The 24457-nt window shown below is 42.5% G+C and overlaps 1 protein-coding gene across 40 annotated transcripts in view; it reads right to left on the bottom strand.

Annotated features, from left to right (window-relative positions):
- The window catches only part of camk2b1 (calcium/calmodulin-dependent protein kinase (CaM kinase) II beta 1), an 80365-nt gene that overhangs the window by 20277 nt on the left and 35631 nt on the right, over nt 1-24457 (bottom strand). For 10 of the 40 annotated variants that reach the window (XM_029124729.2, XM_029124742.2, XM_029124733.2 and 7 more), the window contains 7 exons: nt 24022-24144; nt 23733-23816; nt 22276-22318; nt 19898-19990; nt 12073-12110; nt 9816-9848; nt 8515-8592 (listed from right to left, as the gene is read on the bottom strand). In XM_029124729.2, coding sequence (XP_028980562.1) covers nt 8515-8592; nt 9816-9848; nt 12073-12110; nt 19898-19990; nt 22276-22318; nt 23733-23816; nt 24022-24144 — 492 coding nt within the window. The remainder of the gene's footprint in view (nt 1-8514; nt 8593-9815; nt 9849-12072; nt 12111-19897; nt 19991-22275; nt 22319-23732; nt 23817-24021; nt 24145-24457) is intronic. The other 30 variants (XM_029124736.2, XM_029124752.2, XM_029124741.2 and 27 more) reach the window with 10 other exon arrangements.

Here is a 24457-nt window from a genome sequence, read left to right as displayed (position 1 = left end):
TCCCATACCCACGGAAGAGTTTCAAGCTTCCCATACCCACGGAAGAGTTTTAAGCTTCCTATACCCACGGAAGAGTTTTAAGCTTCCTATAACCACGGAAGAGTTTTAAGCTTCCTATACCCACAGAAGAGTTTCAAGCTTCCTATACCCACGGAAGAGTTTTAAGCTTCCTATACCCACCCAAGAGTTTTAAGCTTCCTATACCCAACCAAGAGTTTTAAGCCCCTCTGTACTGGCAGTTTGGACCACCGCTCTGCTCCGGTCCTCTCAGATTTGAAGGGTGTCTATCAGCTGCTGTTTTCAGATCTCTTCACAGGTTTTCAATAGGATTTTGAACTGGACACATTGCTGGCCACTTCAGAACATGCAAGCCTTTTCTTGAACCATTGCTGGGTGCAATTTGAAGTGTGCTGGGGTTATTGTCCTGGTGGAAGACCCGTGACCTATCTGATACTGGGTTCAACATTACACTCATTGGTATTCTCTGGAAGGTGCCACATGTTCAAAGAACCTAGTAGCAGAGGCAGTAAAGCACAAAATCACTGAATCTTCTCCATGTTTGACAGCGGAGAAGATGTTCTTCCTTTTGCTTTTGGTAAACATAGAAATGGTGTGCTTAAGAAAAATGCTGTAACTTGTTGTCATCTTTCACCTCTTTCACTGATTGTCCATCATCCATCTCGGGTGGCCACATCCAATCTTGTATCTGACCTCCTCAGAAAATTCTCAGTACTTTTTTCTTTTCTTTGTGTTCATTGCAGTACATGTAGCAGCACAAAACAGGAGAAGGAGTCCTTTCCTCTATTCAAACTGGTTCAATTAATGAGGCACCTGCAACTTATTTTTAACTACTTCTAGGTGACAGTAATACTGTCCAGAAGTCAGTAATACTGTCCAGGCCATCTTAGGACATCTTTGTGCAAACATTTGATGAATTATTATGATTTTTTATTTTTGTTCACCTGCAAACCAAAGAAATACATATGCGGAATACATAAAAGAAATACATATTTTAGTTGATGGCTATTGTTAGCTTTTTGAATGGGCGGCTATTGTTACCTTTTTGAATGTAATGTATATGACTCAAAGATAACATGTAGCAATAAGGGCACTATCTCAGTGAAAACTCCTTTAAATAATCACACTTCTAATCATAGCTGGTTCTGTTTCAGATATAACAAATGCTTTACAGAAAATACACTGTAAAAGCATATTTTGTTCCACTGGTCTACTGTTGGCACAGTCTTGTAATGTTTAGCGTATCACCAATTACATTTTCTTAACTTGTAACATTTCACTGTATTTTTGAGCTATTTCTGACATGTTTTCTATAGGATTTGTGAATTAACACTGAATTAACATGCTATGTTTATTATTTGTATAGTCTGCGTCAGTGTCATGGTGTGGTGAGCAGCAGCGCCACCGTGCCATATTTCCACAAGTCCCCATATTCTCACGAACACATCCCGGACTGTCACATGTTTCCCATCTTCCACACCGGGTCCCAATCTAGCTCGTTTGTATATGTATATATGTTTCCCCTCTGCTCCCCACATTGTGGATCATTGTTGCTGTCGCTGTCTGTATGCTGGTGAGTGTTGTTTGTGCTACTGTTTGTATGTTAGTTGTTAAGTCGCATTGTTGCGCACTTTATTTTCATTCAGTAGAGTAGTTATTGTTTTCCGTTCGTGTTCGGTTTGTTGTTTGTTGTTTTAATAAAACCAACGAACGAGAGTACTGCCTGCGCCTGGTTCCTCCAACACTACACCACGACAAGTTGTTACAGTCAGTCATTGCTCGTTCTTTTACCAATGATTATACAGTGGGGAGAAGAAGTATTTGATACACTTCCGATTTTGCAGGTTTTCCTACTTACAAAGCATGTAGAGATCTGTAATTTTTATCATAGGAACACAAACTGTGAGAGACTGAATCTAAAACCGAAATCCATAAAATCACATTGTATGATTTTTAAATAATGAATTTGCATTTTATTGCATGACATAAGTATTTGATCACCTACCAACCAGTAAGAATTCCGGCTCTCACAGACCTGTTGGTTTTTCTTTAAGAAGCCCTCCTGTTCTCCACTCATTACCTGAATTAACTGCACCTGTTCGAACTCGTTACCTGTATAAAAGATACTTCTCCACACACTCAATCAAACAGACTGAAACATCTCCACAATGACCATGACCAGAGAGCTGTGTAAGGACATCAGGGATAAAATTGTACACCTGCACAAGGCTGGGATGGGCTACAGGACATTAGGCAAGCAGCTTGGTGAGAAGGCAACAACTGTTGGTGCAATTATTACAAAATGAAAGAAGTTCAAGATGACTGTCAATCTCCCTTGGTCTGGGGCTCCATGCAAGATCTCACCTTGATCATGAAGAAGGTGAGGGATCAGCCCAGAACTACACAGCAGGACCTGGTCAATGACCTGAAGAGAGCTGGGACCATAGTCTCAAAGAAAACCATTAGTAACACACTACGCCGTCATGGATTAAAATCCTGCAGCGCACGCAAGGTCCCACTGCTCAAGCCAGCGCATGTCCAGGCCCATCTGAAGTTTGCCAATGACCATCTAGATGATCCAGAAGAGGAATGGGAGATTGTCATGTGGTCTGATGAGACAAAAATAGAGCTTTTTGGTCTAAACTCCACTCGCCGTGTTTGAAGGAAAAAGAAGGATGAGTACAACCCCAAGAACACCATCCCAACCATGAAGCACGGAGGTAGAAACATCATTCTTTGGGGATACTTTTCTGCAAAGTGGACAGGACGACTGCACCGTATTGAGGGGAGGATGGATGGGGCCATGAATTGCGAGATCTTGGCTAACAACCTCCTTCCCTCAGTAAGAGCATTGAAGATGGGTCATGGGTGGGTCTTCCAGCATGACAACGACCCGAAACACACAGCCAGGGCAACTAAGGAGTGGCTCCGTAAGAAGCATCTCAAGGTCCTGGAGTGGCCTAGCCAGTCTCCAGACCTGAACCCAATAGAAAATCTTTGGAGGGAGCTGAAAGTCTGTATTGCCCAGCGACAGCCCCGAAACCTAAAGGATCTGGAGAAGGTCTGTATGGAGGAATTGGCCAAAATCTCTGCTGCAGTGTGTGCAAACCTGGTCAAGAACTACAGGAAACCTATGATCTCTGTAATTGCAAACAAAGGTTTCTGTACCAAATTCTGCTTTTCTGATGTATCAAATACTGATGTCAAACAATAAAATGCAAAATAATTACTTAAAAATCAAACAATGTGATTTTCTGGATTTTTGTTTTAGATTCCGTCACTCACATTTGAAGAGTACCTATGATAAATATTACAGACTTCTACATGCTTTGTAAGTGGGAAAACCTGCAATATCGGCAGTGTATCAAATACTTGTTCTCCCCACTGTACATACAGTTGTGCTCATAAATGTTCATACACTGGCAGAAATTGTGACATTTTGGCATTGATTTTGAAAATATGACTGATCATGCAAAACAACTTTTATTTAAGGATAGTTATCATATGAAGCCATTTATTATCACATAGTTGAATGGCTCCTTTTTAAATCATAATGATAACAGAAATCACCCAAATGGCCCTAATCAAAAGTTTACATACACTTGAATGTTTATACAGACAAACAAGGTGACACACCTAGGTGAAAATGGCAATTAAAGGTGAATGTCCCACACCTGTGGCTTTTTAAATTACAATTAGTGTCTGTGTATAAATAGTCAATGAGTTTGTTAGCTCCTACATGGATGCACTGAGCACTGATACTGAGTCATGGGGAGCAGAAAATAACTGTCAAAAAACCTGCGTAACAAGGTAATGGAACTTTATGAAGATGGAAAAGGATATAAGAAGATATCCAAAGCCTTGCAAATGCTTGTAAGTACTGTTCAATCACATAGTAAGAAGTGGAAAATACGGGGACCTCTTGATACCAAGCCAAGGTCAGGTAGACCAAGAAAGATTTCAGCTAAAACTGCCAGAAGAATTGTTCTGGAAACAAAGACAAACCCACAGGTAACCTCAGGATAAATACAGGCTGCTCTGGAAAAGGAAGGTGTGGTTGTTTCAAGGAGCACAATACGAAAATACTTGAACAAAAGATTTGCTGCATGGTCGAGTTTCCAGAAAGAAGCCGTTACTGCGCCAATGCCAGAAAAAAGCCTAGTTACAATATGCTTACAACACCTTAACACGCCTCACAGCTTCTGGCACACTGTAATTTGGAGTGACGAGACCAAAATAGAGTTTATGGTCAAAACCATAAGCACCATGTTTGGAGAGGGGTCAACAAGGCTTACAGTGAACAGAATACCTACTGTGAAGCATGGTGGTGGCTCACTGATGGGGGGGGGGGGGTTCTAAAGGCAAATGTATGGCAAGATGAATGCAGCATGTTATCAGAAAATACTGGCAGACAATTTGCATTCTTCTGCACAAAAGCTGCGCATGGGACGCTCTTGGACTTTCCAGCACGATAATGACCCTAAGCACAAGGCCAAGTTGACGCTCCAGTGGTTACAACAGGAAAAGGTGACGTTTCTGGAGTGACCATCACAGTCTCCTAACCTTAATATCATCAAGCCACTCTTGGGAGATCTTAAATGTGCGTTTCATGCAAGAACACCAAAGACTTAACATGACCTGAAGGCATTTTGCCAAGACGAATGGGCAGCTATACCACCTGCAATTAATTTGGGGCCTTATAGAAGACTGCATGCTGTCATTGATGCTAAAGGGGGCAATACACAGTATAAAGAACTAAGGATATGCAGACTTTTGAACAGTGGTCAGTAATTTTTTTCTTTGTTGCCATGTTTTGTTTTATGATTGTGCCATTCTGTTATGACCTAGAGTTGAATGTGAATCCCATAAGAAATAAAATACATGTGTTTTGCCTGCTCACTCATGTTTTCTTTACAAATGGTACATATATTACCAATTCTCCAAGGGTATGTAAACTTTTGAGCACAACTGTATTTAAATTGCCACCCTTCATCAAAACCCAGCAGTCGACCACTAACCCACTGCTTTTAACGTTTGTGAAGACAGTCGTTTTGTTCCATACCTGGAAACTACTTGGACTCAACTGCTATCATTAAGTTTTGTGTTAAACTGGATATGGGCTTGCAAATTTCCAATGATTCCAGTGAACTTCCAGAAGGAAAAAGTGGGATATCACATATTCCAACCAGGAGTTCTGGAAAATCTGTTAAATAGACCCAATTCTGAAACATTTTAATTTATATTGTATTGTACATTTATTTTCAGGCTAACAGAAGAAGTGGGGAAAGAAAGCGTCAGTTTTCACTGAAAGACCAGTGGGTCAATTCAACCCTGAATGAGCAGTGGGTCCTATTCAACCCTGAAAGAGCAGTGGGTCCTATTCCACCCTGAAAGAGCAGTGGGTCCTATTCCACCCTGAAAGAGCAATGGGTCCTATTCCACCCTGAAAGAGCAGTGGGTCTTATTCCACCCTGAAAGAGCAGTGGGTCCTATTCCACCCTGAAAGAGCAGTGGGTCCTATTCCACCCTGAAAGAGCAGTGGGTCCTATTCCACCCTGAAAGAACAGTGGGTCCTATTCCACCCTGAAAGAGCAGTGGGTCCTTTTCCACCCTGAAAGAACAGTGGGTCCTATTCAACCCTGAAAGAGCAGTCGGTCAATTCAACCCTGAAAGAGCAGTCGGTCAATTCAACCCTGAAAGAGCAGTGGGTCATTTCAACCCAGCGCTGCAGTACATACGCACCAGAAGCAGTGGCAACAACATTTTAGTTAGAGTTTTAGCAAAAAGCTTTTAACCAGAGAGACAGGATTACATCGGTTTAGGCAGCTAAAGGCAGATTTTTCAGCGCAGTAAGACCTACTCTGAAATACCACTACTCTGTGACAGGACGCAACATGCTTCCGGGTGTTTCGGAAAACGGCTGTGACATCTCTCAATTTCTCCCTCTTTTCTCCCTTCCACCTCTCTGTCTCTCTCCCAAAATCACCAGTTCTTATACAGCAGAAGCCTAATTTGACACACACCAAACACACATCGTTCTGAGTGCTCCTCCGCCAGGAAGCAACACCTTCCGATGACCAATCACCGGCCAGCTGTCTCATGCTTGATGATGACATCAGCGTCATGACAACCGTCGCCCCTGGCAACGGCTTGGGAGGCAAAAGCTAGAACAAACTACCTGGGGTTTAACTGCAGATTGAGGTCATGGGGTGGGGGGGGGGAGGGGAGGAGGGCTCACTGACTGACAGTCTGACAAAAGAGTGGTTTGACATCCAGGGTTATAAGCAGAGCTTATCGCTGTCACACACTCATAAACCTGCCATACTGCGCCTCGCGCTGCTTCACACTTCATAAAGACACAGTTACGTACTGGAGTGTTAAAGAACTGTGTACATTCAAGAGGCCTTCAAATACTACTACGACTATTACCCGAACGTTCTGTGCCTACAAAGCATTGCGCGTAAGTTTCAGGAAGATATTCTGCATCAAAAGAGGGTATCTGTTTCTTCATCCACTATAGGAAATGCAGTAAAATAGAAGAGGTTAAAGCGCCAAATACCTCAGTGAAACTCTACACTGGCAGAAGTCATAGCAACCGAATAAAGACTATTGCCAACCTCCCACTCGCATCTCTGAGCGAGGCCTAGGAAATAATGTTTCATCCTCTACGCTGCATCTACCCACACCCACACATATATAAACACACGCATTCATAAACACGCCTGTACACACACACACACACACACACACACACACACAAACGTACATACAGGCACACATACATACACATGGCAATAAAGGGCAACTATGAGCTTCTAAAAATATGCTGATTTATGGTGCATGTGTTGCACTGGTGGTGTGTATGGCAGAGCACCCGTCACCCAACCCCCTTTTCTCTAACTGGCCTGATCCTGGTTTAGTGTCCGGTGTCCACATCAACCAGGAGTCCAACAACAACACAATGTTCCCGACGACACCCTAGTCCCGTATTGCAATAACATAGTCATCCTACATAGGTTTACATCCATAACATAGTCATCCTACAGAGGTTTACATCCATAACATTGTCATCCTACATAGGTTTACATCCATAACATAGTCATCCTACAGAGGTTTACATCCATAACATAGTCATCCTACAGAGGTTTACATCCATAACATAGTCATCCTATTTAGGTTTACATCCATAACATAGTCATCCTACAGAGGTTTACATCCATAACATAGTCATCCTACAGAGGTTTACATCCATAACATAGTCATCCTACAGAGGTTTACATCCATAACATAGTCATCCTATTTAGGTTTACATCCATAACATAGTCATCCTACAGAGGTTTACATCCATAACATAGTCATCCTACAGAGGTTTACATCCATAACATAGTCATCCTATTTAGGTTTACATCCATAACATAGTCATCCTATTTAGGTTTACATCCATAACATAGTCATCCTACAGAGGTTTACATCCATAACATAGTCATCCTATTTAGGTTTACATCCATAACATAGTCATCCTACATAGGTTTACATCCATCAAATAGTCATCCTATATAGGTTTTTATCCAGAGGGTTTCAGGAGATAATTATATTTAAAGAGTATTGGCCTAAAGGGAATAACCAAACTATCATTAAAACTCTGGTGTCATTGGGTCCAGCTGGTTTACAAACATCTACAAGTTTTTATAAACAAAATTGCTCTGACCACATTTTGTGTCTGTCGACTCTGTATATTTCCTAAGTAATTATGAATCATAACTTATATAATTAGTCTTTCTGGTCTGACTGGTATGTATATGTTTAGAGGTCATTCATTCCTACAGAAACTTTGCGGAAAGTTTTGGTTTTCTACAAGTTATTCAATATAGCCTCTTCTCTAAGCAATCACGCACCAATGATTAGTAGATCTCTGCTTTAGGAAAGATAGACGGTGTCAGACAACCACCCTCAGACTCAGATGTCCACTCCTGTCCTCTGGAAAATAATAACACACACTGTAACATTATGGAAACCAAACCCAGACGGTGACAGAGAGAGGGACAGCTGGTGCATATTGGTAATACGCCGTGACACTCTTTAACAGGGAAGCCATTTCTGACACATCCTGGCATTTCTGGCTTCTCTCCCACCGAAAGCATCTGACACACACTCAACAGAGACAGCACAGAGCCATCTAGCCAACCACAGCCACTCCAGAGTGACAACAAACAACCGGGACGGAGCGGAGCAAAGGAGGAGGGAGGGCGAAGAACGGACGGACAGAGAGAGGAGGGAAGGACAGAAGCAGGGGAACTGAAGGACGTACAGGTAGAGAAAGACACAAGGACAGAACGGAGGTATGGGTGGAAAGACATAGGAGGGGCGCAGACAGACGAAAAGCTGAAGGACAGGCGGACCAACAGAGGACGGGGGAACGGACTGAAAGGGACGGATTGACCGACGGACGAGGAACAGAAGGAGGGAGGGAGGAGGCGACGGTTAAAGGTTAAATACCAGAGCAGGAGGTGGGGCGTTTCCTTTGGGGCTGGTGACTATGCTGTTTTTGGTGCTGTTTGTCTGTGCTGTCTGGGGCTGTACAGGTAAAGGGGGAAGACAACACCGGGTTAACAACAACCGTGGCCGGCGTAGTTGGAGGCAGCCGATGATGATGGTGGTGGCGGCGGCGGTGGCGGCAATGGGGTTAAAACAAACCGACCCGAGTCCGGCGTTTGCTCAACCAATACCATTGAGAGGAGATGGATTTAGCTGGCAATGGAGTTGGTGGTTTATAACAGCGATGAAGAGTTAATTCACAGCATCACGGGAGCTCAAAGGAAACAGAGCAGCAATTGGTGGTCAAGGGGTGAGTTGAGGCTCGGGACCGAGATTGAGAAGGAAAGGAAGAGAAAGAGAATATGCACGCAGTCATCACAGAGAGCAGAGGTTGCTATAGCACCAGAGATGACGGACATTGGTGACAAATCGACATCTGTAGAGAATCCATACACACATACACACACACACACACACAACACCAATTCTTGGCCGCCTTGCAAACGCATATTCTCCAAGACAAATCGCTGAAAGTGCGGATCTACAGCTCCGACCTCTTCATCAACTGTCGGATCTTCTCTCTCAACCTTAACACAGAAACACGCAAACAGCACCGCTCCAACTCTTTCAGTGAAAGACTGTTTAAATTATAGGGTTACATTTCACTAATTAAGCAGGGACATACAGTACCGTGCACATGCAATTTCGTACCGAATGCCAGCAGGAATCGAACCCACAACCCTGCCATGTGCAAGCAACGTGCTCTACCAATGGAGCCACATAGGACTACAAGATAATGGAGAGATAGGCCTTTACGTGTGTGTTCATTTCCAGGTTGGGAGTTCCATCGAGACATCTCTGAGGGCACTCGGATCATCCGCAGACATCGGCACACCAAGAGCTGGGGCGAGGGCAAAACCACGCTTACCGGTTTCACATTGGGAATACAAGCAAAGGATACAGAACACATTCTCCTCAGAAGGGAAAAACGCAGAACATGTACAGGGCTGAAATCAGGTCAGGCAGAGTCGGTGCTCGGTGTCCATAAGACAAAGGGAAATGGGTAAGAAATGTAAAGAGTGTTCCACATAAAGGCCTTGAGTTACCTAGAGATCGAACGAAGATTGGAAAGGGGGAGGAGAAGCGGGGGGAAAGGGCAGGGCATATAGTGGAGAGGCGGAGGGAGGGAATGAACCAAGGAAGGAAGGAAAAAGAGGGAGGAGAGGTTGTGTCTTCCAGGGATGTCAAAATGGAATGCTCACCATGTACTGGACGGTAGAGCTGGACTTGCGTTTCTATCCCCAGCAATGGAAGGATGATGGAAGGATGATGGAGATGAAGAGAGACAGACGACGTAGAGAGAACAAGAACAGATGATAACAGATGAATGCAGGGTACTGAAGGCCGAGCATGTTGATTAAAACCACACACTTTCATCTGACCAATAAGCTCCATCAGAAAGAACTTTGCCAATTAGAAGTAAAGTGCAGTAAGAGAGGAGGATCTGTCCAAGGAAAAAGTCATTCCATGGATTTTCAGGAGGGACGTAAGGAAGGAAAGACGACAGGAACAGAGGATGGTGTGGCATCATCCAGAAGATAAGGAAAGGTTTTGGAGGAGCCGTTAGGGGGGAGCGTTGACTCTGATTGCCAAGTTATCACTTGCTTCATTGTGATGAGAAAAGTAAAAAATAATTTAAGAAAGTCCGGGGGGTGGGGGGGGTGGGGGGGCAAGGTAGCATTGAAAAACTGCTGCAGGGATATTAATGCACACTGAAAAGGGGGGTCCGGTGGGATTTCAAAAGCAGAACAATTACCTGAAACTGCACCTGCAGTCTTTCTACTTTACTCTAAAGCAATGAATGGTGTATATGTGGTTCACATGAATGAACAAAAAAGCTACAGAGGAACAGACTGAAGTAGAGTCATACACCAAAGTGTCTGCTGTACTAGTTTACAGACAACAGCTTGACAACACAAGCTTAGGGCTGGCTGGCGTACTATAAATTAGGGCTATACAACTCTGTTTCCTGTCCTTCATACTGAGGACTGATTCAGACCTGTGAAATCAGGTGTGTTAGGTTGGAGGACACTTCATGGAGTCTGTGAACAAATGGAGATCGCCACTGAAAGCACCGGATGTTTTCATGTAGTTAAGTGGGTGGGACTTGCTGATGACTCGGTAAGACATGGCACCAACTGATTGACAAAGAAAGAATTGTGTTTGAATTAAGTTTGCAGTACCGCTTAGTTGACTACATTAAAATGGAACTCCATTAATGGTGATGCCAGTCCAACAGCAACCGCTTTTGACCTCTAACGAACTCTACAGGTTAAGTACAACTTACTACCAGATAGACACAGAAAACAGAACTGTTCACGCCCTCCAGGACCGAAGTTGAAGAGCGCTGCAACAGAAGAGAGCCGGCAGCCTCAAAGCAGAGAAGTAGTAGCTATTACCAGGACAGAAGCAGATGTTTTCTAGAGTGGAAAATATCAGGTTCTGTTCTGTTCTGCTTTACAGAGCAAGAGAGAACAAAGGAGACAACGCGAGTGGTCAGGAGACAGCGAGAGAGGTCAGAAAAGCAATACAACCAGAAATAATGATGCGATAGGGAATGAATAGAAGGACAGAGAAAGATGGAGGGGGGAGTAGAGAAAACAAATGGAAATCCTTTTTAAAACGGTTCCACCGAGGGTGGGGAGCCTGTTGCTAGGCAATGGGGAGCGAAGCGCGGAGAAGAGCAGGGGGAAGTGTCTGTGTGTGAGCGTGTGTGTCTATTTCTGGATGGAGAGTTTCCAGGGTTCAGACATGTCTATTCCTGGAACTGAAGTCACATTCCCTACTGAACACACCGACCGTTCGAAGAGCAGCTAGTACCGGGCTCACAAACACAAACGCGCGCACAGACACACTCACGCACGCACACACACACACAAACTGCGCGTGGGATGTGTTTTGCATTAAGTGAGATGGGCCGAGGATGGTGAGAGAGATCATTAACGCTCGTCGGCTAGCCAGGGGGGTTGAAAGGGCTAAAGAGCAGATGGGGCAACCAGGAAATGGAACCAGTGATACAGGGAGGTGGAGATGAGAAGAACAGAGGGATGAGACGAAGAAGAGAACTGAAGAGAGAGCTAATGGAGTGACAGATGGTGTACAAATAATGAAAGGGGGGCAGAACGGGGAGCAAGGAGAAGACGTCGATATTTTAGGATGATCGCGAATCGAGTCGCCGCTCTATCCCCGCCCATCACGGGGCGAGACAACCGCACGAACAAGAAGACGGGCCGCCGACAAATAACTCAGCAGGAGACTCTCTCAACTACATGGAATCATGCAAGCTAAGCAAAAGCAGAGAGGGAGAGAAAATGACCAAGATAGAAAGAGAGACTAGAGAGTAAGAACCAGAGAAACTAAGGGAAGAACAGAAGAGGAGAGAGAAAAGCAAGAGAAACAGGACTGAAGGAGGTGTGGGAAGGGGAGGGGAACAGCACGCAGCAGTGAACGGTGCCTTACCTTCACGTCAGCCTTCTTGTTGAGCAAACTCTTGGCTGCTGCAGTAGGAGAGGACAGGAGAGAGACAGTGGGTCAGGAACGCTGAGAGAACGACAGCTAGGGAGATCACAGGTCTAACGTGATCAACTTAACAGAGTCACGATTTCATCTTTATTCACATTGTTATTATACAGCTCCTAAATATTCTTTACACATTTTCTTTGATTTGTGGAACAAGCCAGGGAACCCAAATTATACCACACTGCAGCCCACTAGTTAAAATCAACCCAACAGGGTAGAAGTCCACTGAAATCTCTGGTAGTCCAACCAAACACTTTAAGAACTTTAGTCGGGGCTTTAATTTTAAATGATCCGTCCATCAGGGCCTAATTATCACAACATTAGAAAAAGATGAGCTCCAGGAGCTTCAGGAGAATTAGAGCGAAGAGAAGAGGGGCAAGTTGATACTGTAGACAGCAGTCTGATTAGCATAATGCCCATAATCCTTAGCAACAGGGGAAATGTTACACAGACAACAGTCGGTATGTGCCGGGCTATCGCACAAGGAGAGACACACACACACACACATGCAAATACACACGTGATATACTTTACGTAAGTAAGAAAATTGCACAAAGACATGAATGTGAAGTGCATGCACGCAGACTGGAAGAAGAACCAGCCACACAAGCGCGTCACTGTTCCTGGGTTAGGCCCGGCGAGAGTCCACGTGGTTTGCCGTGGGCAAGGCACCTCATTAAGGGGAACTGGTTAATTAGTTAAAAGGCAAAGATAAAGAAGGAGTTTGGGACGAAGGGACAGATACTAGAGTCTGTCCCCCCGGTCCCCTGCAGGGCAAGAGCCCAAAATGGTTCCATCACAAACACACACACACACTGCAGGTTTAATTGGGCTACCCAAAAAGGAAATATTGTCAGAAGGTTTATAAGTCCCATCCAATAACACTGTATCATTGATGCTCAGTCTTTGGCATAAGACAAATTGCTATATGCATTAGCAATTGAGACTGGGGATGAAGATTTTACACACACAGACAAACACATACGTACACACAGGTCGCCTGCTCATATATAGTTTTTCTTCCCTGGCTCTATCAAACATCCTCAGCTTCACGGGTGCTCCATTTAAAGGTCTGATACACGTTCATAGTCTAATCACATCCTATCCCATCATCGCCAGCACTAAGTTACATAAAACATTACTTCTGGCATTCTTCTTTTCTCCTTTCTGTCAGTATCGCTCTCTCTTTTGTCTCTTTATTGCTTTCTACCTCACCCATCTCTCTCTACCCCACATCGTTTTCTCTGTAGCTACTGTATGTCTCTATTCCTCTATCTCCACATATTGCCAACATAACGTCTGCAGTGAATTTTAAATTGGGGCTTGACTTCCATTAAAATTTCCATTAGAAACTAATTTCTGGAGGAAGTGTAAGCGAGCCGTTCTCCCACGGGGGAAGCCTGTTCAAAGTATGTTTGAGGCCGTGAGAGGAGATGAGACCGTGATGAGACGGAAAAAGAACATGCACTACGGAAGTAGAAACATGACGGTGTTTGTGTCTACAGAGAGAAAAAGAAAGACTAGGAGAGAAAGATATACATACAAAAAGAGAGAGTGATAAAGGCAAAACAACTTGCAGTTTACCGTTTCACCCCCCCCCCCACCCCCGATAGAAACACATTCCCACTCTCCATCAGCCTAAATTGATATAGCATTTCCTTTTTACTAGCCAATCTAAATGTGCAAATTTAGCAGTTTGCTGGTATGCTGAGGCCAGATGAACACTAGCTATACTATTTCAAATGGTACTGTCAAAAAGTCAAGAGCAAAAACGATTAGTCCAGAGAATTCCTCCAGTGGCTCTGAATGGCGTGTCTTTATTAATGGGAGAAATCTGGGTCATAGTGTCAAGTGCTTTCTTCCATCATGTTGTAAGTCATAGAGATGTGGGGGTCCCCAAAACCCAGGAGTTTCCACAGATTATTCCAACAAACAAACACTGTTTTTCTTTTAACTGAAAAAGAAAAACAGAGCCTGAATAGACAGAGGCTTTGGGAAGACGTCCAGAAAGTTCTAGAATGGCAGTTGTCTGTTCTGCTGCAAATTCACTGACATGAGCAGCTACAGAGACAAACAAGAGACACCCTTTCTGACTTTACTTACATGCTTGCAGATATGTTAACTCTCAGTCTGCTCATAAAGATTCTACACTACCATTGAGAAGTTTGGGGTCACTTAAAAATGTCCTTGTTTTTTTAAAGAAAAGCACATTTCTTGTCCATTAGAACAACATCACTTTGATCAGAAATACAGTGTAGTCATTGTTAATGTTGGAAATGACTTTTGTTGCTGGAAAAAGCTGATTTTCAAAGGAATAACTAAATAGGTGTACCAAGGCCCATCACTCATTAGCAACCATCACTCCTGTGTTCCAATGGGGCATTGTGTTGGCTCAAGTTTATCATTTTAAAAGGCTAACTGATCATTAGGAAAGCCTTTTTGCGATTATGTTGGTACTGATAAAAACTGTTGTGCTGATGAAAGAAATAAAACTGGCCTTCTATATTCTAGTTCAGTATCTTCAGCATTAGCATTTGTGTTTTTTTATGTCCACGGAAACACTGTTTTAAAAAAATCTCTGTCCACATTAAAATGAAAAAACACGCTGTCAAGCACTGTCAATAGCATGCCAAAACAATAGGCGGCGATATAACCCTAACCTTAAAGTCCTGTTAGCCAATCAGAGGCCTGTAAAAAAGTTATTACAGATTTTAGTAGGCTAACAACAATGGAGTGAGTGTTGGATCTAGCAGTGACCTCTGTAGCACATTCTTACACCTCTGTTCCTCAATATAGTGGGAGACTAACTGTAAATTATTTGTAAACATGTAAAAATCCCATTAGCAAGATTAAAATCATCACTATTTTGGCTACGTCTGCCTTTGCACAAAATCGCCTCATGTCAAACAAAGGAGATAACGGAGCACACACTGACGTCACAAGCCAAAAACGTAGTTTTCCCTGTCTACACGTCAACATTGAAAATGGAGTTTCTGAATATCTTCACCATGGAAGGAGTTTTTAAAAAGGTCTGTTTTCAGTTACCTAAAATGCAGTTTGCGTGTGGACAAAAGGCCAAAATGATTTTTAAAAACCCTGTTTGGAAAAATACCTGTGTACGTGTGGACTAGGCCACAGGCACAAAATGGCTGGAAACAAAGAACTTTCTTCTGAAAATTGTCAGTCTATTCTTTCTGAGAAATGAAGGCTATTCCATGTGAGAAGTTGTCAAGAAACTGAGTTTCTCGTACAATGATGTGTACTATTCCCTTCACAGAACAGTGCAAACCAGAATAGAAAGAGGAGTGGGAGGCCCCGGCACACAACTGAGCAAGAGGATAAATACATTAGTGTGTCTAGTCTGAGAAACAGATGCCTCACAGGTCCTCAACTGGTAGCTTCATTAAATAGTATACCCAAAAAAACTGTCTCAACATCAACAGTGAAGACGCCACTCCAGGATGCTGGCCTTCTAGGCAGGGTTCTTCCCCTGTCCAGTGTCTGTGTTTTTGTGCCCAACTTAATCTTTTCTTTTTAAACATGGCGTTTTCTCAGCAAGAAGAGGGATGGTTGCTGATTGGGCCTCTGTACGCCCATGTAGATACTGCTGTTTCCAGCTACAATTCTCAGTAACAAAATTAATAATGTCTACACTGTATTTCTGATAAATTTTATTTTAAATGGACAAAAATAGTGCTTTTATTTAAAAAACAAAGACATTTCTAAGTGACCCCAAACTTTTGAACAGTAGTGTATAACGGCAAAAAGCTTCCATGAAAAAGAACCAGAAATAGATTCCCTAATAGAGTTTGGCTCCATCCAGTAAACTCAAAATTTGAAGGTCATGCTGTTCGTAAACCTTTGTATGGAAGCAAGCAGTCTCCTTACCTTGGCACACATTTCAGAAGCGAGAAGAAAGGGGAGGAAAGAGAGGAGGAAGAGGTTGAGAGAAAAGACAGAGGTGGTCACTCACTAACCTCCCTGTAAATAGTCCTAAGGAGGAAGGAGCAAGGTGGGAGGCTCACATCTAAAAGCTTCTTCTCTGTCTTTCTTTGTTGTGTCAGTCTGTCTGTCTGCTTGACTATCTGTGTATAAGTGCCCGGATGAAAACTTTGAGGCACAATCATTTTGGTTTTTAATAATAAGAAGTAATATTTCAGTGAACCTTCATTTTCTTCCAGGTACACTGAATGTCTTGTGTATCCATGCAGTCTCTGTTTATTGACTCTTGTAGTTTTCAATCTAGGGAGACTGGTTAATCAGGTTCCGATGCATTTGGACTGAAGTCACCTGCTCTGTCCCTCTGCTGAAACCAAGCATTTTTTTTTGCCTAACAGCAGGAACAGCCAAGGCCAAGTCCGGCAAATGTTACAAACCAACAAAATACAGTAAAAATGTACTTAAATGACTGAAGGAACCAGATCCATTGCTTTGATGGACTGTGTAGTTCAAGGGTACAGTTACAGAACGTTCAGTCACCCGCATTTCCTGGATGACAAAGCTCTGAACTAAAAGCAATTTATCGGTGCAGTAACAAACAGCCACATGACAACAAACTGTTCAAACTGATCCATCTTCTTGGAAGGTATGGACCCCATTGTAGTTCCGGAAGTGGCCCGCAGTAAACCAATTCAGTGTTCACCTTTCTTCAGATTGTTTTGGAAAAAGGGTTAATATCCAAGGCAGTCTCTTGGTAGAAATAATCTGTCTGGGTTCAACGCTCATAGGCTAGGCCCTCCACAGGCTTTGAATAGAAGGCACCAGCCAATGTCATTGACATTGACTTTCGATGCATTTTGGAATGACAGTAGAATCAACCAATCACAAATTGTCTTGTAATAAGTGGGACGATGTATGATGCCTCAAGGTCCTCTAGAAAGCTTATATGTCACTAATTCAGAGCCAATGATGAGCCTTATCTTGTTTTCTCACCAGCCCTTGACATTAACTTTTTTGCTCACCAGCCACTGTAGTTAGTGCTTTTACAAAGTTACTAGCCACTCAACATTTTCACTAGCCACCATTTTGTTGTTGGGCAATTACGTATTATTTGATGAAATTTGACTATGGTGTGCTACATCTTATCCTGTCTTGTTCACTGGTTAAGTCACTATAAGGCAAAGGTGGTACCCCACTCTACCGGACACCCCTCTGTGAAATACTTTATATAATGTGGCTACACATGATAAATACAACTATTATAGTGTTAAATCTGCCCTGTTGTCCTTGTCCACTTGTGCGGATAATGCACGCTACAATGTCCTCCCTAATATTAAACAAAATATTCAAGCAATATATATATTCTTAACATAACCTAGAACTATTAACTATTAATGTTATTTAAAAAGAAATATGAAATCACCCATAAGCTTTATAATTTATCGCAGTCAATATTATTGTTGTCTATTTTTGTTATGCTATGTTCTTGTTAATATAGACTTGCATAAAAACAAAACAGAGCTGTATTTATTACAGCTTTGTCAAGTAATTTCCCCCCCATCTTTGCCTTGACGCCACATCGTTAATGTCCCTCGACTTCCTTCAGCTGCACTAGGCTCTGCTGTCGCTGATCCAGCATCTTCACCTACATATATTTATATTGTTAGTAACTTAAATAAGTTCATTATAAATGTTTTACTCTATATATTGCTTATCATTTTTGGTGATAGTTCATAACCTAATCTGATGGTCTTTTCACCTGTCATCTTCGTTTGTCTTGCGATCTCTCTTAAAAAAACAAATCTTTAATTTAGGCTTCCTGAAAAGTTAAAAATGATTTGCGGATTAAATGTAGTTATTAAGTTTTACTGGAATATGTTGACATGCTTGGGTGTGAAAGAAAACTAGGATCAGCTTATTTTTCCCACATTACTCATCTCCGCGATGTCTGGACCCATGTGGTCCTGTATGCAAGGTTGCCAGATTTCATTGACCGTAAACTGCATTCTGCTGCTGTCTCCAGAATTTTTTTTGACTCGCTCAAGCCCATTAAAAATAGCCAAATGTGTAAGAAACACACCCCACCTGGCAACACTCAGTATGGAAAACGTTTCGTCCTAGCGGGTGGGCGGGTGCCAATGTCAAGCCCTGTTTCTCACACTTGAGACTAGCGAGCTAGCTTTTTGCAGTGAGTGTATGTAACGATGGATATGGCCTGACTCAGCCTTTGCTTTGATCATAATCTAAAAATAACTTTTAATTTCTAAGTTTCAGATTTTAAATCAAAAGTTAAGCTATATGAACCTGCCATTGCCCATTTCATAAACAAGGACAGGAGAATGGACTTTGTTTTTAAATTATAATTCTAATGGTGAGTGGACTTCTTGTTTTTATTTATAGCTTTCTTTTTGTCATATCATTTTGAATACATTATTATTTATTATTATTATTATTTAAACTTTAGATCACTGGTTGTATGGCAAAAACAAAGGTTATGACATTGCATTTGGAAGTACTGGGTACATGATATTTAATGTTGCGGTAAAATGTTTTATTGTTGGATGCTGGAGATCATCGAATACAGCGCAACCTTTTTCTCTCTGACAGCATTTACTGTCCATGGTCTTGAAACAATGTGAATAGTTGTGTGGTTGAATATATTCCAGCCACTACATGAGTGACTGTTTTGCCAAATGTTTATTTGAAACAATGGTATTTTCTTCTAATGTGGTTCCTGCTATCGATATCTGCAACCGTTTTGTATGTCCATGCTTCTGTGAGCCACAGCTGAGATGTTGCTTAGGACCGTTTGACTCCATCATCAAAGAACTGCTTCTCCTACATACACAGGCATCCGAGTTCTCCATCTATATGTATGACGTCAGATCTTTTTCCACAACTGAGGGCCCAGCTACAATACTCACGGTTTGTCACTGTATTGAGATCAAATCTTCAATCAATGAGAACATTGTGAGAATGTGGCCCTGTATCCAATGTCGCTCCTTAACATTCCGCTGTTTGGATAAGATAACTGGATTTTCCCGACTGATACACATTGCTCCTCGTAATCCTGTGGGATTGTATTAGCATGTTGTCCTCTTGTGACTCCTTATGGCAGGTCATTCACCTACACACACAGTTGTGGTTGTTCGTTGGAGATGCGTTCTCCTCCAAGCTCTAAGGTTTCAGCGACTGTTAGTCCTTGTTTTTTATACATCCACAGAATAAATGCCATCCCAAAACTTTGGACTGTACGTAATTTTTCTTTAGAAGCCCCAACCTTGCATCTTCCAAAGTGTTATCATGCACCATGTAACCTGGTAACCCCCTGTGTTAGCGCACATGCACCAGTCCAGTGGCCCATGCAGCATTCACCGACAGCACACGGACTGTTCCATCCTTCAGATTATAAGGGGGGTTAAACTGTCAAGTTATGTTCTTAGAGACAAAGTTAAGAAAGTGGAGAGTGACTATTGATGGACACAGATGTGTTAGACCAAGCAAATCAAAGGGTTCTGGGTCCGAAAAAAGTGGGAGAGCAAAAGAGATATCCGAGAGTGAGAACAAGCCTTGACAGCTCAGTGTTTTTAAGGAACGGGGAGATGGATCTGGGGCCGTCCTATCCCTGTAGGGGGAGGGAGAGTGCGGCCAGTGAGCTGTGAGCGATGGAGCCGCGCTGGGGCCAAAGAGAGATGGAGATGAGATCGGGCGTGGGAGGTGGCATGCTCTTATCCACGCTGGATGGAGGACTGATGGGGTGAGATTGGGGGGGGAGCGGAAGGATAAATGAGCTAAGGGGGCGGCACCCTCAGGTGAGCTGGGCTACCTTGTTCCACCAGCCCGGTGTTGGTGGCCGCGGCCGCCGATGCAGCCGCCGCGGCAGCAGTGACGCTCATTGGAGCGCTGGAGCGACAGCCCACTGTCAGTGTCCCACACGTGGAGTCACCGCAGAGAGAGAGAGGAGGAGAGGGGAGAGGGAGAAGGAAGAGGAGATGGAAAAGGATAAGGATGGAGGGATACAGGGTAGAGAGACGGGGAAAAAGAAGAAAAGTGGTTCATTAGGCCTCATGAGAGGAGAAAGAAATAAAGGACAGGAAAAAAAAGATTGCATCTCCATGACAACCCAAAGACATATGAAACTGCCCTAAGGTGTTTTACTGTAGCTCCAGTGCCAACACTATGAAACAAAGCATTGGTGAAACTGTAGTGCAGTGCTTAATTATAATAATAAATTAAACTTATATAGTGCTTTTCTAGGACCCAGAAACGCTCTACATCAGGTACAAAACAAACAACATCCAAGGAGAGCAATTGGACAGTACACAATCATACTTCACTGGCCCTGAAACACTGAAACAAAGTATTGGTGTAAATGCTGTTCAGTGTTTTACTGCTTCAGTTTAAGGGCTTTATTTATTTTACTATATAACTGGCACCAACAGATTGAAACAAAGCAGTGTAAATGTAGTTCAGTGTTTTACTGCTTCAGTTTAAGGGCTTTATTTATTTTACGATATAACTGGCACCAACAGATTGAAACAAAGCAGTGTAAATGTAGTTCAGTGTTTTACTGCTTCAGTTTAAGGGCTTTATTTATTTTACTATATAACTGGCACCAACAGACTGAAACAAAGCAGTGTAAATGTAGTTCAGTGTTTTACTGCTTCAGTTTAAGGGCTTTATTTATTTTACTATATAACTGGCACCAACAGACTGAAACAAAGCAGTGTAAATGTAGTTCAGTGTTTTACTGCTTCAGTTTAAGGGCTTAATTTATTTTACTATATAACTGGCACCAACAGACTGAAACAAAGCAGTGTAAATGTAGTTCAGTGTTTTACTGCTTCAGTTTAAGGGCTTTATTTATTTTACTATATAACTGGCACCAACAGACTGAAACGAAGCAGTGTAAATGTAGTTCAGTGTTTTACTGCTTCAGTTTAAGGGCTTTATTTATTTTACTATATAACTGGCACCAACAGACTGAAACAAAGCAGTGTAAATGTAGTTCAGTGTTTTACTGCTTCAGTTTAAGGGCTTTATTTATTTTACTATATAACTGGCACCAACAGACTGAAACAAAGCAGTGTAAATGTAGTTCAGTGTTTTACTGCTTCAGTTTAAGGGCTTTATTTATTTTACGATATAACTGGCACCAACAGATTGAAACAAAGCAGTGTAAATGTAGTTCAGTGTTTTACTGCTTCAGTTTAAGGGCTTTATTTATTTTACTATATAACTGGCACCAACAGACTGAAACAAAGCAGTGTAAATGTAGTTCAGTGTTTTACTGCTTCAGTTTAAGGGCTTTATTTATTTTACTATATAACTGGCACCAACAGACTGAAACAAAGCAGTGTAAATGTAGTTCAGTGTGGAGGGATTACTGGGGCGAACACAGATGGCAAAACATAAGCCACACTGTCAATGACAACCATCAACCAAACACAAGGCAACAGAAGGCTTTAGTTTCTCTTTCTTTCTGTCCCTCCTGGGTTCTTTCATTCTCTTCATTGCATCCTTTTCTCTCTCTTCCTCTCTTTCCCTTCTCTTTTCCCTGCTCTTTCTTTCCCACATTTTGACTAATCTCAATTAGTAACCCCTCCTCCAATCCATCATCCTCATCTGCCCTTTCTACCGTATCCCTTGTTCTCTCATCCATCTCTCTTGTCTCTATTTGTCTTTTCTCTCATCCCCCTGGGTGACTTATCCCAGTTTGACCTCTCTTATAATGTCTACTTGTCCTGACAAGTTGAGGAGTGACGCAGCTGGCAGGTGTGCCACAGGTGTGCTACTATATGCTCACCTCAGATCATCTTACAATTTAAAAGACTGTTGTTATGATCAAAGTCATTCATGTTCCCCTAAGCACCAATCTCCCAGACAGCCAGCCAGACAGCCAGCCAGACAGCCAACCAGACAGAAAAAACCCTCATTCTGTTGATTGTGTAGCATAATAAAATATACATACAGTCTATGCAGAAGTACATATTAATTACTGGATTCAAATGGTCATTGAAATCAACACACAAAAGCACCAACTAAAAAGCAGGAACTCTGTGTGCATCCCGTCAATAGCATTTAACTCCTTGACTTTGGGGAGGGTTAGCTATTCCTGGAACTGGATCTACATCTTGCCAGAGCCCCAAACCCAGCAGGTCTCACACAGAGCAAATATGAGGTGTCTGGTGACTCAACACTTACCAGAGAAGTTCCTCGAAACCAGCATAGCGGTAAGAACGGCCCCCTGGGTGATGACAGGAAAGGAGAGGAAAAGAGAGGGGAGGAGAAGAGGGGACAGAAAAGGAGTAGAGGGTCAAACTGAGACCACTTTGAATTGACAGGGATCTACTCAACAATGCACGCTAGCATGGGGAAAGCTTCATATTATACTGTATATAATTATAAATGTCATATTAATATACATGTACTGCATATAGAGTGGAATAACTTTAGGATCTCTGGCCAATTGACACATTTAACAAAATTACAGATAGGACATTGACATTTCATTCTTTCTGTTTGAGATTTAATTTTAAAACAGTGAAAATACTGTTTTAATTATAAGGTGATATTTGAAATATGTTGTTTGTATGAGTATATAACCCTTACACAAATTTGGTAGAGCCACTAAGTATTTTATTACATTCTTCTTACATATGCTCCTTGTTGTTCAGATTGGTTGGACAGCAATTTTCAAAGATGTGCCACAGATTCTAAAGCAGACTGAGGTCAGAATGGACTGGACATTCACCTTTTTGTTCTTGAGCAACTCCAATGTAGCTTTGGCCTTGTGCTTGGGATTATTGCCCTGCAAGGTGAATTTTCTCCTTGCAGTATTTCCTAGTGTTTTGCTTTATCCATTTTCCCTTTAGTATTTACAAGATGCCCAGTCCCTGCATGACTAGAAGCATCCCCACAGCATGATGCTGCACCCTCACTTCACTTTTACAGTATAATGGTGTGTGTCGAGGCATGGCCAGTGTTAGGTTTGCATCGCATATAACACTACATTTTTGCCAAAAAGCTTGATCTTGGTCTCATCAGACAAAAAAAATATATTTTCCCATATAACGCCTGGGTCACTCTGATGCTTGTGGCAAACTCCAAATGTGCTTTCAGATGGTACTTTTTGAGTAAAGGCTTCTTTGTTGCCACCCTCCCATACAGGCCTGTGTTATGCAGAGGTCTAGATATGGTTGACTGGTGTATCATTACTCCACTCACAGCCAATTAACTCTGAAGCTCCTTCACATGGCATTGTTTCTTCTCTGTAGCTTCTCTCAGAATTCTCCTTTTTGTTTCAGCACTGTATTTTTAGGGATTTCTGGTATACTTGAAATAATTATGTACATTAGATATTTTAGTTATTTTATTTCCAGTCAGTTGCCAAAAATTGCAACTTAGTCATTATGAGGTAATGTGTTCAGAGTGATTGCAAATAAAAATAGTAAATCAATTCCAAATAAAATCTTTAAAAAATGAAGGGATCTGAATCCCTTCGGAAAGCCATGTATATATACGCATCATGTTTTCTTTATTGTTCGGGGAGTAAATATGCAGCACAGACCGCTGTGCCTCCCAAGGCCACAAAACACAGGTCTCAAAGACCCTGGCAAACAAATGAAAACAGACACAGAATACCACGGTGAGACACAGACCTTGAGTTTTCTCCTGGCATTGAACTTCTTCAGGCACTCCACAGTCTCCTGTCTGTGCATCATGGACGCCACCGTAGAACGTTGCTGTTAGGAAAAGAGAAAGGGGGATGACAACAGGGAGAGTGAACAGGAGAGAAAGAGAGTGATACAAACATATTGGAAATGAATTGGAAATTAACCTCGTGTGTCCAATTTCAAAAACGTAGGTCAGTTCTCTGTGCCTCTGTGTGTGTGTGTGTGTGTGCATGTGTGTAGGAGTATCTAGCCTGGATACAACATGGTCACTTACGCAGACCCATGGGTGTTTGAGAGCCTCCTGGGCAGTGATCCTCTTGGCAGGGTTGATGGTCAACATCTGGTTGATCAGGTTCTTGGCTTCTGGAGTGACTGTGTCCCACTCTGGGGAGGGGAACTACAGGCGCGTACACACACACACACACACACACACACGCACACACACACACACACACACAGGCTTGATCAGTTTCTACACATCTGGACTCACTGCAGTTGTCACCATGTTCCACCCCTCTCAACTGGTCCTGGTGAGTGGACTCTCTGGCCTATCTATTAGATTGAATGATCATTCAAATAAGTAAGTCAGGGCAAGATTGAAGCCAGCAGACACTTCAGCCAGATAAACGCCCACACTCAGTAAGTACAACACGTATCTTGGGACGCATTCGAATTGTTGGTTCGATTCCCATGTGCGGCCGGTAGGCAAA

The sequence above is a fragment of the Esox lucius genome, chromosome 13 (assembly GCF_011004845.1).
Source record: "Esox lucius isolate fEsoLuc1 chromosome 13, fEsoLuc1.pri, whole genome shotgun sequence".
NCBI classification, from domain to species: Eukaryota; Metazoa; Chordata; class Actinopteri; order Esociformes; family Esocidae; genus Esox; species Esox lucius.
Note: the sequence above shows the minus strand (reverse complement) of the source record. Positions and strands in the feature narration are given on the sequence as shown.